The following is a 16,478-nucleotide window of genomic DNA, read 5'->3' on the forward strand; positions in this document are numbered from 1 at the left end:
TTCTGCAAGCGTACCGATAGTGTGTTTTTTTCGAAATGTCTAAAATGAGGACGCAAGTTTTGAAGTATGGAGCTTTGTCTCGCGGTTACATCTCAGCATCACGTGGCCACTTGAAGTGTTTCAAACAGACACAAAAAGAAAACACTTGAGATCAGTCACGTTTGTGCGGCCTACCCAGACAAAACTTTATTATTAACAATAGGGGAGACAATATTACGAGTACCATTTAGCGAAGTTGAGTGCTCATACACTCTTAAAGAAGAGCGAGTAAAAATGGTGTTTTTTTGTCCCACAACAATAATCGTCATCTATATTGCGTTCCATCCTTGCGCTATCGCCTCGCGCCCGGTAAATTCCGGTCACGATCGGCATGCCAATTATCAGGGTTGCCTTGCATTCTCGATAGGAAAGTGGCCAGTGCCGAGTTTTCAAGAAAGGAAGCGTGCGCGCAAGCCTGATGACGATTATTGTTGTGGGAGAAAAAACACTTTTTCACTCGATGTATTTTTTAGTGTAGACATACTTATTCAAACAAAAAAAAAACTATGGGACGAATAAACTCGTGTGCGGGCCGGTCAGCATATGCGTTAGGATATCTGCGGCAATCAACCTCCTCCCACTTATTCACAATTTGTTGACAGTGAACGATGGTCTTCGGTGTACGTCCTTGCAAAACTTATTTACTCGCCTAGTACGAGTGGTAGTCAAATCACGCGAGATTCATGCAATGACAGCAACTGCTAATATTGACCAATGCCGGCTAATGTAGACTAGTACGGTTTATGTACGTCTCGCAATTTATGGACTAGTTGCCACATGTATCGTAATTATTGCTGAGTATCGGCGATCGGGGACTCGGGCTGGGATACGTCGGGCTAATTATCATGCTAAATGTCAGCTAGTGTTTATAGTTGATTGATATGTGGGGTTTAACGTCCCAAAACCACCATATGATTATGAGAGACGCCGTAGTGGAGGACTCCGGAAATTTTGACCACCTGGGGTTCTTTAACGTGCACCCAAATCTGAGCACACGAGCCTACAACATTTCCGCCTCCATCGGAAATGCAGCCGCCGCAGCCGGGATTAGTGTTTATAGTTGACAACTTACGTGGGCGTACTTACATGGTCTGCGATCGTTCAGTAAATATTTAAGAACACTCGCCCACTTTCACAGGTGCCAAGCGTAGTTAATTCCACTGGACTTATGCTCGATAAGGCTAGATGCTTGCGGGTCACCTCAGTAGACTACAGGCACGGAAAGCAAAAATTTCGGCACCCCTAGCCCCTCCCCCCCCCCCCACCCTCGAAAACACCGACGCTTCTTTCACAAGTATCACGACACTGCTAGGCTCCACTTTCCACCAATCATCATTACTTTGCCTCGTGACAAAGAGATCACACTGGTGCCGTCACCAGAAGTCGTCCTATGGATTCGCTTTGAGGCGTGTCGTTCGCTCGTCGGAAGAAGAGCGGCAATTGGAGCTTCATCGGCACGTACAGAAGCAGGAATCCGTGCGAAAACAACGTGAAGGAGCTCTCGCAGAACGTTCCGCTGCAATGAATGGCTTTGCTCACTTCTATGCTCAAAATAATAGTGGGGCTTTCAATTACTTTTTTGTGTGTTTTAGTAATATTGAAGCTGCTTTATATTTTCAAAAATGTAATGAACTTCAATTACCACTGTCAGTATGCTGTATGATGCCAATTATGTTTTTGTAATAAACATTTCTGTATGCCCATTTCTGCTCAAGACCTGGTAAACAGGTCAGCAGTATGTAATAAGTAAGTAAATAATAAATTAGATCACTATCTTTTTTTATACGCTAGGTCTGAACAGCTTTGACTTCATGTCATCGGAAGGCTAAACAAGAATATTTTCGTTGCTAAAAAATAAGAGAGAAAAGTCGATAATGTTAGCTCTGTAAACAAATTCGGAGAAAAGTGTTCCTTTGCATTTCGCAACGCCTGTCTCCTTTTTGTCGTCCTGTCTCGATCTATTCGCGGTCTTCAGTGCTTATGCAGACTGCGTTCATTCACACTTTCGTTATGACTTATTTTTCTTATCACACACGCAGCAAGCCCTTTTTTCTGTCACGTCCTGCGCCATTATTATCGCGTCCAATTCACTTCCACAGCGAGCGCGAAGTACGGGCGCGTATTTTCATAGCGCACCAGGCGCGCAATAATACAGACCAAACAAAAGCAGCGGGGGACGCTGGAATGCGCTTAACTCAATTTCGAACGAGGGAATCTGGTACACCCAATGTTTTTTCACTCTGTTAGTGGCAATTACTGTATGCACAATTGTACTCATCTATCTATCTATCTATCTATCTATCTATCTATCTATCTATCTATCTATCTATCTATCTATCTATCTATCTATCTATCTATCTATCTATCTATCTATCTATCTATCTATCTATCTATCTGTCTGTCTGTCTGTCTGTCTGTCTGTCTGTCTGTCTGTCTGTCTGTCTGTCTTTCTTTCTTTCTTTCTTTCTTTCTTTTTGTCTGTCTGTCTGTCTGCCTTTCTTTCTTTTTCTCTGTCTGTCTGTCTGTTTATCTCTGCCTTATTATTCTGTCCTTCAAGGGCTTCTTTCTCTATTACTTTCCATTTTTAAGTCTCTTTGCATCGTCCAGTTTTATATCGCTTCTTTTTTTTCTCCAATGCTTTTCGTCTTCCCATAGGGCCCTAAATGGTTTTGGCTGAGCGGCGCCTTCGAGCAGCCACGGGAAAGATTAGTGCTATTGAAATTATATTTGTCAAGGGAACCTAATGCGAAAAAGACTGACAGAAAAGAAAGGCAAAAAGCTTCATGGTAGAGGCTGACAGGAACAACGCCTCCTTCGAAACTAATGTGCACGCGGGAACCAAGCCCCCTCCGATTTTGCTGGACACGGACACAAGGGAGTAGCAGTGCGAACACAAAAGAAACAAAAGAGATAGACAGGCTGAGGCAGGCTCAGGTCTCTGGAACAATATGTTGGCGAAGAGAGAGAAAAAAAGGGGGGGGAGTGAAAAGGGAAGTGTTGGGGAGGGAGCGCCGCTTTGTGCTAATAAGAAGAGAAGGCACTTCGGGGGAAGAATCGGTGAGGATGTCGGGAAGTGCTGACGACCACGGTGGCAAAGCTGTTATTCGGGGGAGGCTTTCTTCTTCGATGGGGATGAATGGTATCACGGAGTGAAAAGGCAGGCGCTCAAAATGGAAAGCTTTCTTCCCCAAAGTGGGAAACCTTTAGAGGAAGAGAGACAGAGGAAGATAGAAAGAGGCGACTTCCATGTGTAGCGGGCTGCTTAAGAAGAAGAAATAAGAGGTCTGAAAACAGGGGTTATTCCAATAAAAAGAAAACGAACACGTGCAATAAAAAAATCCATCTTGAGGATAAACGGGAAAGAAAATGATGGCACGAAGTTTGTTAAAGAGGGCCAGCTATAGAAACAGGAAGACAATGAGGAAACTTTCCAATTACAATATGGTATGGTTCCGCAGTTTTCCACTGTTGGAGAGCTACAGCTTCGCCAGGGCCGGAGGTAGACTCATTTCGTCCCTGTCACTCCTGAGCTGAGATCACGTTCATCAAGCTTCACTTGTCGGATACAGCCAACCGCGATACGTTTTCGGTCGGAGAATGATGTGATGAAAATTTGTTTTCTGTACTCTTCCTATAAATCCGGCTAAGAGTTCAGCCCATCTCAGTTAGCCTTACCCTGCAGTGTTTTTTGCCCCTTAACACCCAAGGGTGTATACCCTATGGACACCAAATCCCCCACAAAAAAAGCACATTCTTGCCTCCTAATTTTATGGGGCTAGAACTCACAAAGTGTTTATGCACTGGCCTGAAAGTTTCCAAGTTGGTATATTGATCTAGCTCCGCCCCCTTCGGAAAGTTTTAGGTATCTAAAATGGTTTTGGAAGTCTTTCCCGAATAGGGCGCATCGCAAGTTTCCTGTGTTTCATCTGGTCTTGCACTGCCTCCGTGAATGACCCAGCTCTTAGCAATCGAAGATGTGATTTCCTGGCGTCATCATGAGGCGTCAGATCATGTGACATCCTTATGACGTCGCATGTTGGAACAATCTGTGGCGTCATGATGACGCCACATTGGCACGTCATCGCGTGGCGATGTTTTGCATATCTACTGTAGGCGCCCCTATCGCGGGACGCCGATGACAAAGGTCAATTTTCGCATTTGACTTGGCCTTTAGGGTTTTTGCCTTGAAAGACTAACATGGACCAGTGTACTGGCATGACCATAGTTAGTTCACACGGTAAAACGGCTAACATCGGCTAGTGTACCTGTATGACCACAGAAAATACACGCGGTGAAATGGCTAACAACGAATGATGTACGTGCATGACCATAGCAAATGCACGCCGTAAAATGGCTAACATTGGCTAGTGTACCTGGATGACCGTAGCCAATGCACGCGCTAAAATGGTCAACATCGGCTAGTGTGCTTGCGTGACCACAGCAGATGCGCTTGGTTTCGCTGTCATCCGCCTCGATTCCTCTTATTATCTGTTTGGAAACAAGATAGAGCACAGGGAAATCGTTAATAACTCTGAAGTAGTTGAAATCATCGCTCTTTTAAAGTTTTATTGGTGAGTGTGCGACAGTCAGAGTTGCAGACCTTAACAGAAACGCATAAACCTTAGTGTGACAGTTGCGCTTGGTCTAGGAACAGCGGCTTGCTAGAATTCGTTTGTCCTCCTCAAGTGTAGACACCATGTAAATTAGAAGTGATTCTGTTAGTTCGCATTATTATTGCGCCTAACAAAAACACAAATGAGCCCTTAAATTTACAATCTCCCTAAGTCTAGTGTCCTGTGTTTCTTGTTTACAGCTTTTCTCTCCTCCGGATGTTTTATTAAGCCGCGATCACATGTATGTGCCAAGTTCGATCCACGCGTCTAAGCTTGATTCAGTGTTGTCTTAGTCTAAAACGAGGCAAGAATGTTCCCGACGAATAGTTAAACAATTTAAAATTTTGTTCACTATTCGAGTTGGTATTGTGCTCATGCAAGTCACCGTATTTTTAGGCTGGCAGCCTTCTAACTAAATGGTAAACATTGTTAATGCTGAGTGACTGCTAATAAATCAAACATTTCTTCCTGTGTGCTCGTCTTATGAGAAAAAAAATCACTAATTTAATCGTTGAATGAATCAATCGAAAAAACACCGAAGACATGCAAAGGTTTTGTTAGATGTACGTCTTTTCTTTTCACTTATCTTTAGTCCCAGCTCCAACGCCTCCCATCAAAAAAAAACAGCTAAAACGTAAAAAAGTGATAAAAAAACAAATGATGAGAAGCCAGACATTATTACCTTTCCCATGAGACACGCTATGAGCTAGCTTTCATTCTTTCCAGGTGTGCACAGTCGGCTCTTTCTGAACAGGTAATTTTGTTCTCCTCCACCTCGTTGTTTCGGAAGACAAGAATACGCTCATCGATTAACAATAAATGGGCTTCCGAAATTGTCCTTCATGTATTCTCTTCAGGTTTGGTGCCGTTTGTTGATATTTATGTTTTTTTTTCATAATTACCGCGATTATATGCTTGGCAACATCCGCTAGCGTTTTCACGTTGCATTCTTATTACTTTTTTTTCTTCGATTTGTGTAAACCTGTTTTTATCGTTTGTGGCCCCGCCACGCTGGTCTAGTGGCTAAGGTACTCGGCTGCTGACCCGCAGGTCGCGGGATCAAATCCCGGCTGTGGCGGCTGCATTTTCGACGGAGGCGAAAATGTTGCCGGCCCTAGTGCTCAGGTTTGGGTGCACGTTAAAAAACCCCAGGCGGTCGAAATTTCTGGAGTCCTCCACTATACGGCATCTCTCATAATCATATGGTGGTTTTGGGACGTTAAACCCCACATATCAATCATCATCAATCAAGAACCACACAGAACGGGCACTCCGCTGTGCATGTGGTTCCTCCTGCGTCTTTTCCCCTCACCCCTTCCCCCAGTGCAGGGTAGCAAACCGGACGTGCGTCTGGTTGACCTCCCTGCCTTTCATTTCTTCCCTTCCTCCTCCTCCTCCTGCGTTCCCACAATCCCAGTTCACTGAATGAATAGCCGTATTTAGAGAGCTGTAATAAGTCAACCTGTCACCACGGCCGCTTTTCGACGCGCTGATTTGTGGTTAGTCTCGTGGGCAAGCGCGACGGTGGTCGGCCACGACGACGTCACAATGACACGGCGAAGCCAATGGCTGGAGGGGTGTCCTTTCAAGACAAAAAGCCACACTGCTCTTGGTTTGTAACCCAGTATAGTGACCCCAAGCATTCTGGTGTCGCCACAGTTCCTGTTTGTGGCGACTTGTGTGGAGAAGTCCCGAGCGGCAACAGCAATTGCGTTGTGACACTACGAATTATTCAGGCAAAGGTTTTTAGACTGATTTAGGAAATGTGTTCAGCGATTTTAAATATTTCCTACTCAACTATATGGAGAGCATTGCACCTTCCCGATATCTGTGTGCGACGAAAGTGTGTCTAGAAAAAGTGTACAATGAATTAGTACTAGACACTCTACTATGGAAGAGCAGAAAGCCGTCCCTTACCAAAACACCAGCGGGTTTGCAATGTTGCGTCAGTAATGTGGCTGGCACTTACCGTGAAGAAGCGGCTGTATCAAAATGGTGCCCTCAAAAGTGCGCTGGTCACTTCAGTATTTGTACGCGCCGTTTTTTAACTATTAATGCTTCATCGATCACAAGCTTGTTGGAGATCAGCCGTTTTGGATGTGGCAGTGACATCTTTTATCGAGGCCACTTGTTATTTCTCGTTGCCACATATTACTGTTGCCTAGATGTGAACGCATGCCCATCGTTATTGCCAGTGAAGTGTTGCGCTGCTAAACATGTGAATGAAGGCCCGATTCCTGTCATGGAGGAAGTAAGGAGAGAACATTGCGCAATTCGTGAGAAGGAAGGTAGCAAGCTCGGTTGTGGTATAGGAAGCTGAAGCGATCCGTGGTGGCGCTGCCACTCTGGGCAGGCAGCGCCATCTCTTGTAGAAAAGTAGAAATCCGGAATGTGTATCGCATGTTTTTTCTTCTCACCAATGCACTGCACATCTTCTCGCTTACGTGCTCATGCAGAGCGCGCGCAGTGCATATGAGTCACCTCACAATGTACCGTCTACAGTGCGGCTTCATAAAGATCTCCGAGCCGGACAAGCACTTCCGGTAAGCGAATATGACAAAAGGAGTAAGTCTTGCTAGTCACGTGTATGATGTGGAGCAGATGACAAAAGGCGAGAATGGCGAAACGCATTTCTCAAATCTGCGACAATAGCATGAACGATTATGCCTCGAGGTAAGTCTCATTCTCGCGATATGAAGCCGCGTACTCTACAGAGTGCAGAAAGAAAGGAGGAAGAAAAAAAGAAAGAGAGAGAGAAAACTAAGAGGTAGCATTGTGTCACGCGTGAGAAGAAATTCAAGAGGGAGCATTGTGCAATGCTTCAGAAGGAAGAAAATAAGGAAAACTGGGTAGGTCAGGCAAATACACGCTGTATTGTCCCAATAAATGGTCTTCTGGATTTTATAATAAATGTGTTTTGCCGTTCTACACTCTGCTGTAACATGTCGATGACGTATACAAGACGATAAAGAGACAAGGAATGAAGAAAGTTTCTTTATTAGCGTTATTTATTGTCTTGGTTCGCTCATGTTTATTTGTCGTTGACAACCATGCCCGGAGAGCAAGATAACGTGGCACGTCCGTGTCATTAACTCTCCTCCACACTTATATCTCTTTGTACAAACCTGCGTGAAAATTGTTTAAATACGATGCACGGAAAAAATGAATTCTTCTAGACATTGCGCTCATATATACATCTAGCTTTGTACACAAAAACACTACAGAAGTGACGGGAGAGAGGCGCAGACAGCATGCAGGGCGTGAGGGAGCCTAACTTCTCCACTGCACAATTTTTTATTTAGCATGGGTTGTGCCCTCAAAGCCGGTTCATGACTTCACTTTTCATAATTCCACGATGAAAAAGGTTTTTATGCATGCTTCATATGTTTTCGTTGAATGGCACATAGAGCCGCCAAGTTACTGTCTTTATATGAAGAGATGAAAAAAAAATTTAATAGGGGTGATACTGGCACTGATGTTTCAATGAGTTAGGAGACCACTTGTTTTCAAGACCAGCAAGACACCTTATATTCAAAGATTTCTTATCTCTTTGAAGCTTGCATCGTCCTCTGCTTTGTTTGCTTTTGTATGAATTTCATATGTCACGTAACAACGTTCTCGTATTTCATGAATGGACTCACCTTAGTTCTTCTTTCCTTATTTCTTTCACTGAAGTTCTCCCAAATAAAACCGATCAACATAGCTGCTATACTTTGAAATATTGTATACAAATTTGCTATAAGCGCAAGGGCAATGCCCAAATGTAGACATCACACAGGGTGATTTCTATTTTCACCTTCGTATCATTCTCATGCTCTATGGTATACCCTTGTATGTTCTGAGCGAATTTTCAGATGAACATGATGCTTGGTATTCGTATATAGCTAATATCTAATAGAAGTTATCAATATTTGGGGCATTTCGGTTCTCGTAAAAATGACGGAAATGAATGCACACCGGCTGAGAGGGAAGGCATTCATAGTCGAAAGAGGTCAACACTGACATATACTCTGGAATCTGTGCAAAAAGTGAACAGAAAAATGTACAGCAATAATATCATTCATAAATAACGTAGGGCACATTTAAGGCAATGGGACTAGGGTGCATGCGGGAAGCGTACAACACCAAACCGCGCTCGCACGCTTCGCAGGAGGAGGCGTACGACGTTTTCCTTTATTTTACACGCAGCTGGGAAGAACGTGGATTTTGCTAGTTTTTTTCGTTGTTCAAGCCTCAAGAAAAAAAAACGAAGCCACAAGAAGCGATCGCGAAGCATACATACAAGCAATACAGTCGAGACAGGGACCCAAGCAACTTCACAAGTTTTGTTCTGGTGCATCAATCTGTCATGTAAAGAAACATTCTAGCCATACATCAATTCAGATATGCCACAAGGTGCTGGAAACTTCGGTTAACGCTTGTATGTTTCAGAAGCTTGTGTGGAAGCACTGTTATCAGTTCCAGTATGGGTCGAGTCACTTGTGTCTTCCATGCATAACAACAAAAGCAATTTAGGGGTCAGAAACCCTTCCTCAGGACAGATACCGTGTCCTAAAAGTGGGCTCTTGGTATAAGCTCTTCATTATTGATCTTTTGGTAGGCACACTTCATGAGTGCATCATTGATTTTCTGACATTCACAATAAAGAAAAAACGCCGACACTAAAGTAATGTCCCGGTTAATGTAATCCATATCTACTTTTAAATAATTCGCTTCAATTCAACTCTCTGTTTCAAGATGAGTGCATGCACTAAATGTCTAAATAAACGAAATCAAGATTAAGCAGAGATACCGTAGTGAAAGTGTTGAAGCAACTTTAAAACAAGTGTGTGTCATATTTTGTTGGATCGGATGCTTGGATTTTTTAGAGCCACCGTAGAATGCAACCAAAGGCAGTTTTGTACACTGTACTATAAATCATCCTAAATCATCTAACACTTGTTCTAAACATCGGAACCTAATATAATTGTCCAAATTATTACTTTTACAATAAGACATCACTCTATCATAGAAGACATGAGAGTAAAGTTAGAAGTTTTCAGAGCAGATGTTGCTTCAGACCAAGCACACAATGCATACATTAAAGGAAAATGTTTTCGATACATGAATGCAATATTTTGTCTACTGATTAGCAAGCTTGGACATCACAGCATGTTATGCGATTTCACAAGCATAAAATCCACCGGAAAGCAGCGTCCATACAGGTTTTGTGAAATCGGTCATTGTAGAACCCTCATTGATGTTGTATGCCATGCCAAAGCAATATTCAAATGCAGACCAGTGGCATAAAGCAACCCCAAAACTATGTCTGGCCATTACATTATTATTACCTGGTTACATGTTACTGGACATGAGAAGTCTTTGCACAATTACAAGCAGCAAGCAGCTAAAAAGTTGAAATCTGTCTCCTGGTCACAATTCTAGCTAGTAAACATAGAATTTCTCACCTGTATCCCGTGACGCCTAGAAGTTGCGAAATCAGTTATAAAACAATAATTACTAGTGACACTGCCTCTGCGCACAGCTAATATATTTACTAGCAGAATAGGGTTTGCCTACAGCCTGTTTACATGGCTAGTAGGTCGAAATTTCTGTTTACAGACATTTCTACAACGGGAACACGTCAAGCTCAACACCACAGTACAGGCGGTCCTCCAAATGTTCCTCTTAGCAAACACCTTTCACATACTGAAGACCACGTGTCGATGAACCATTCAGACGGCTGCAAGACGTAAAAGCACGTTCAGAAGCGAGTTTCGTGACACTCTCCACCATACCTCCAAAAGAAAGTTTTCCTTCAAGCAAACACCTTCTCCCAATCAAACATCACGTTGTTAATCCCTACACTGTCGTGACGGCTAAAAGCCCGAAAGCCTTGTCCCCGATGACGCCAACCACGGACTCCGGTGACGGCGATACCTCACGCTTCTTTCGAGATGCTGCGCTTGTGGTGGACCTCTTGGTGCCCGAACCTTCGTGCGCCTCCTTGAGGATGGCCATCTTGAGCTTCAACATCATCTCCTTCTTCTTGCGGTCACGGGCCTTCTCGAGGTGCCTCTTCCTCTCCTCCTTGGTCCAGTATTTTCCAGTCTTCAACTCCGAGTGGTTGTCGTCATCTGTCGTCAGACCGCTCCGCTCTTCGAGGATCTTCTGCTCGCGTTCCTTCAGCAGCTTCGTCCTGGCAGGCCTCCTGGTAATGTACCGCGTCCCGTCGGCCCTCCTCTTCACCTTCCACTGGGACTTGAGGTCCGTTTCGTCACCGCCATGTTCACCACCACCAGTAGTGGCTGAGACCAGTTGGTCCTTCTTTGACGACGTTGGGGTGGGGAGAGCAGAAGATGACGACGACTTTGTCGCATGGACGCGACCGTTGCGTCGCGCCAGGGCTTCACGGAACAGATGTTGCTGCAACCACATGGTATGTTGCAGGTTCTGCTTGTTTGTGTACATGGTCGGGTAGAGGGAGGCATAGTCGGGAACCGAAGAGCCACGGCGGACGCAGGCTGGCTCGCTCACTGTCTTGGGCAGTCGTCGCGGCGACGTGGCAAAGTCTAGGTGACACCGGCAGGACTCGCAGCTCGTCAGGCTCTGCATGTCGGAGTCTCGCATCTGCGGCACAAAAAAAAATGTCAGGGCACATTTTTTTTATTTTTTGTATTTAGGTAGGGTATCTAACTACAAAAGCGTCAGTTGTGCATTCGACGAAATAAGAAACAGCTCTGTGTACAAAACGAGCATTGGTTAATGATGTTCCATAAGTCATTTGTGCTGTTTTCCTTGCTTATACAAATTTTTTGAGAAACGTTGTTGTGATCTCGTATTGGTCACTAATCTTGGTTCTTGGCTATGCATAGCCAAGAACGTACCCACACGAGTAATTAAGTAACGATCAAATGTACAAGTTAAACTTACATGACAAACTCTCAATGATCACTTGCGGGAAAATTACTTTGAGGAAATGACGCATCGTGATTTGGTCAAAGTAAATATAACACGCAAACACTAACGGATATCTAAGCAGTGAATAACAAACAGGAACACGGAACAACAAAATAGCTCAACTGTCAGAATTATTATAGAAACGGACGTGCGTCATTCTTCACCCGTACCTGAGTTGACTTGTCCTCGGTGGGTCCCGTACCGTGTCCCGCGGACCCTGCGGTGGCGCCTGTCCTCGTCATGGGAGGCAGTGAAGGATAAACGGGTGTCGACATCGGGGCACCTGCTAAGGACAGCAGGGAACCGGACCTCCCACCGAGCTCGAGGGTGGGCGGGGAAGCGGACGAAGATCCGCCCGTGTGGTAGGCGCTGGAACCGCTGTCGGCCGCGTCCCACTTCTGCGGTGACGTGGGCAGCCCCGAAGAACCCTGGTGTAGCCACTGCTCGACCGAGGCGGCCTTCTTGTCCAGAATGACCCTCTGGAACTCGTTGGCCAGAACACTCATTTCGAGGTCGTTGTCCGGCAGCGGCGTGCCCACCTGCACGAGGGCGAGTACGTATACTCCGAATTAGGATGTAAGACTGGGGCAGTTGTTTAAGGTTCGTACTTTGGTGGCATTGAGTATGCTCACAGGTGGTTGGTTTTTGTGTGTCATTTTAATTGCCTCGTCGTTTGATTGTCTTAGTCCCGTGTTACCATTTTTATGCTGCTTTAAACAATCAACGCTTAGTGTCACAGCAAGCAGAGTACTGTTTACTCCTTTCACGAGAATAACAGCTGAAAAAAGTAAGTGGCTCTCTTATTTCGTAACAAGTGGCAAAAAAACGGGTTGTTCGATAGGCTTTCTTGCTGAAGTACGTGGTAACAAACGCTGCGTTGGTAACTGTATTGGCAAACAAACTGCACTGAAATTTCGAGCGCAGAAAGTATGTAAAGTATGGCAAGTCGACCTTCACAACAGCGCAGAGAAAAAAAAACCTACACGTAGGGTATTTTACAAAGTTCAATAAGATGCACAGAAACAGATAATTTCGAAGTTAAATGCGGTTGAGTGTGTGGTGAGTGACAACACTATGCGCTTATGAAAATGTTGGGAGGTGTAAATAAATATTTTGAGTTCGTCTATCATGTACCTGAGTTTCAGTTTCCGACAACTCTTCTTGAAAGCTTGTCTGCAGTAGAGCATCAGTCTTGCTTGGTGTAGTAGCGGCATCTTTCTCATTGCCCTCTTCGTCTTCATCTTCTTCCTAGGGTAAAAATGTACAGGAGCAAAAAGATACCGTACTTCATGTGATTGACGCGTAATATTCAAAACGATTTGAGACTAGCAGCTAGTTGTGGTCACTGTTGGGAAACGCTTCGCAATTCCTGTTTCTATTTTGTATGTACCCAATTCATAGATGTGCGTTTCATAACAACTAGTTTTGTTAAGTTTAGTACATTGATATTGTTTGCTTGATGTATTAACCAAACTATCAACTCGGTACTGGTTGAAGAAACATGAAAACATACAGTCTACAGAATCAAGATAAGACTTCGTAATAGCAAATCGAAAGTTAATAAATACGCCATTAAATGAAATTTTTTCATTGCACCTAAGCGCAGGAACCCGGGTTCGATCCAACTTCAGACCCAGAACGTTTTTATTTGCACTTTTTCTACGTATTCGGTCACTCAAAGATGCTCGATTTACTGCTTACGCAGAAATGCTCAATTTTTTGGTCACAAAAAGATGATTTTCCGCTCACAACCAACGACGCCAACGCCACAATTTCTGCAAAACACGCTCTTTAACGCTATCGCGTTAAAACCTGCTATACAAATGTTCAAAGCAGGTGCACTGGTTAAAATTGCATAATAAAAAAAAACGTTACCGTAACACAGTGCTTGGTAAAAAAAATGCACCATTACAAGAAATCCACATCGATTTCACGTAGCATACAGAATAACATTTCATTGCCGTACTTATTCTCTGCAATTGTCATTTTCCCGTGTTAAACGACTTATATGAGTTGGTTATAAGCATGGATGCCCGGCAGAATACAATTGGATGAACAGTATTTAGCTTCAACTGCCTTTACTTCCCCTCTCAAACTTCATAAAAAAAAGGATGGTCAAAGGCAGCTGAAGCTAAATACCATCCTTTTTTTCATGAAGTTTGAGAGGGGAAGTAAACTTCCCAGATGAGAAAAACTAAACAGTGTAAATCTGAGTGTCCTTATATGTAACAAAAATTTTTTGTCCCACGTCAATTACCAAAGCAAAATAAAAATCTCAACTTGGAACGAAAATAGCAAAACAAATAAACAGAAAATAAATTCACAAACCAGAACAGAACTGTATCGGCGGCGAGGCAGAGAAAAGTTGGAGTGGTCCTCACTACAGGACCCTTCCTGCGGGGAGCAATCACAGCAGAACGATGAAACACAACAGCCTATATAAGTACCCTATAAGATCCAAAACAAGTATAATGACCAACATAAGGAAATCCAAAACGAAGGCAAGAAGGTGAAGATGGAGGCTTGCGATGAGCAATTAGAGTATGATGAGCAATTAGAGTATGAGCAATTAGATATAAAATAGAAAAAATTCAAACGCTAGCAGTGCGCTTCATTTGCTCGCGGTACCGGAGGACAGAATCCGTCACAAATTTGTTAAAATCATGTGCGCTAGAACCCCTGCAAGTGCGCCGCGAAAAGCAAAGGTTAAAACTCCTGTTTCAAATTATAAGAGGCGAAATGAAAATAAATAAAGACACATACATACAACCTGCACCCAAACGAGGAGCTCGGTTGAACCATAGTCACCCAATTAGGCTTTTTTGGGCGCGTCTGGATGGCTTTAAAAATTCTTTTTTTCCGTATAGTATAGAAGTGTAGAATAGACTTCCAGAGTACGCTGTTACTAGCGCAAATGTCAAAGCGTTTGAGTGTTCGCTAGAATTGTACTACCGCCAACATGAAACGTAATGTCTGTTTTGTCATTGTGTATTGTTTTTTTGTGTTTTTATTCCTCCCTGTAATGACCCTCAAGTGAGGGTTACAGTATTAATAAATATAAAAAACAGGGGTTTGGTTTTGAAGTCGAAAATTCAAAGTGTGCACTTTTATTTGCCATTTACGTAACTTACGCCGCGTCCTTGACAAACACAAGTCCACTTCCTAAAACGTCGGCTCTGGCAACAACTTCCTGTTCATGAATTTCCCAACGTGAGGGAACGTCAGACACAAACATTATTTTGCTCCGCAGCAAGAGAAAGCATAAAATACATCGTAGAAACCTATTAGATTATATATTCCATCTAAAGAAAGCGTAGGCAAAATTAATACATGTCTTCAACTGAGGTGTACAAGCAATTTAATGAAAAAAAAACACGAATTAAGCCCGTCGATGCGTAATCTCAAACGTAACGGGCCGTTCCCAGGTTACAGATGGGCTTAGCCTATCAGTCCTTTTGCAGGCGCGTTGGGCTGTTCATACGTGTTCTTCTGAATTCGGACAGGCATAGCGCACCACCCCACTTATACACGGACCAAGAAACGCATTGATCAAGTCGAACCGTAATGACGTAAGTAAAACAAAAGTCACAGTTTCGCCGAAACGGCAAAGCAATAAATGCGATAACAACGCATTCGACTGCTTTGCGAAGCAAGGCTAGCGTTTGCAATAGCAATAATAATTGTAGTAAACATGCGCTTGTTGAGCAGCCAAGTTTTCTGTGGCGCGGCCGCGTAGATGACCACAAAAGGCTCGTACATAGTGACGGTGTTGATGAGAAGCGCCTCCCGTAGTGAGCGTATGCATACCGTGTTGCCGCTGGTGGCAGTTTATGTGTATACAGAGCACATCTATATGTGTAGGCCGCTCCAGGTACACTTTTGGTACCGTTTTGTTTTTTTATAGCACCATCCGTAGAAGCTCCCGCCTGCGGCGGGGGCAAGAGCCGCCCGCTGATCGTTGCCGCGATAGCACGGCAGGAAACCATAAACGCCTCCCCCCCCCCCCCCCTGTTCACTCACGAGATCACGAGATAAGCGCATGGACACCGACGACCCCGGCAGAAAAGGTGATGTTCACTCCGCAGAAAAAGGATATATATATATATATATATATATATATATATATATATATATATATATATATATATATATATATATATATATATATATATATATATCATCAGCCTGACTACGTCCAATGCAGGATGCAGGACAAAGGCCTCTCTCATGTTCCGCCAGTTAACCCGGTCCTGTGCTTGCTGCTGCCAATTTATACCCGCAAATTTCTTGATCTCGTCTGCCCACCTAACCTTCTGTCTCCCCCTAACTCGCTTGTCTTCTCTGCGAATCGAGTTAGTTGCCCTTAATGACCAGCGGTTATCCTGTCTACGCGCTACATGCCCGGCCCATGTCCATTTCTTCTTCTTGATTTCAGCTATGATATCCTTAACCCTCGTTTGTTCCCTAATCCACTCTGCTCTCTTCTTGTCTCTTAAGGTTACACCTACCATTTTTCTTTCCATTGCTCGCTGCGTCGTCCTCAATTTAAGCTGAACCCTCTTTGTAAGTCTCCAGGTTTCTGCTCCGTAGCTAAGTACCGGCAAGATACAGCTGTTATATACCTTCCTCTTGAGGCATAGTGGCAATCCACCTGTCATAACCTGAGAGTGCCTGCCAAATGTGCTCCACCCCATTCCTATTCTTCTAGTTACTTCAATCTCGTCGTTCGGCTCCGCAGTTATTACCTGTCCTAAGTAGACATAGTCGTTTACAACTTGAAGGGCACTATTACCTATCTCGAAGCACTGCTCTCTCTCTCTCTTTCTCTCTCTCTCTCTCTCTCTCTTTATATATATATATATATATATATATATATATATATATATA

At 43.8% G+C, this 16,478-nt stretch overlaps 1 protein-coding gene and 1 long non-coding RNA gene across 3 annotated transcripts in view; one reads left to right on the plus strand and one right to left on the minus strand.

Annotated features, from left to right (window-relative positions):
* Positions 1 to 16,478, plus strand: part of LOC142771647 (uncharacterized) — a 315,367-nt gene that overhangs the window by 20,668 nt on the left and 278,221 nt on the right. The window lies entirely within an intron of this gene.
* Positions 7,634 to 16,478, minus strand: part of LOC119164959 (E3 ubiquitin-protein ligase PDZRN3-like) — a 167,239-nt gene continuing 158,394 nt past the window's right edge. Inside the window, exons 7-10 of one of the 2 annotated variants that reach the window (XM_037417157.2) lie at positions 13,920 to 13,985; positions 12,726 to 12,839; positions 11,762 to 12,130; positions 7,634 to 11,261 (exon numbers count right to left, since the gene is read on the minus strand). In XM_037417157.2, the coding sequence (XP_037273054.2) occupies positions 10,494 to 11,261; positions 11,762 to 12,130; positions 12,726 to 12,839; positions 13,920 to 13,985 (1,317 nt within the window). In that variant the 3' untranslated portion in view covers positions 7,634 to 10,493. The remainder of the gene's footprint in view (positions 11,262 to 11,761; positions 12,131 to 12,725; positions 12,840 to 13,919; positions 13,986 to 16,478) is intronic. The other variant, XM_075873406.1, reaches the window with a different exon arrangement.

This window comes from Rhipicephalus microplus, chromosome 9 (assembly GCF_043290135.1).
Source record: "Rhipicephalus microplus isolate Deutch F79 chromosome 9, USDA_Rmic, whole genome shotgun sequence".
In the NCBI taxonomy this organism is placed as follows: domain Eukaryota; kingdom Metazoa; phylum Arthropoda; class Arachnida; order Ixodida; family Ixodidae; genus Rhipicephalus; species Rhipicephalus microplus.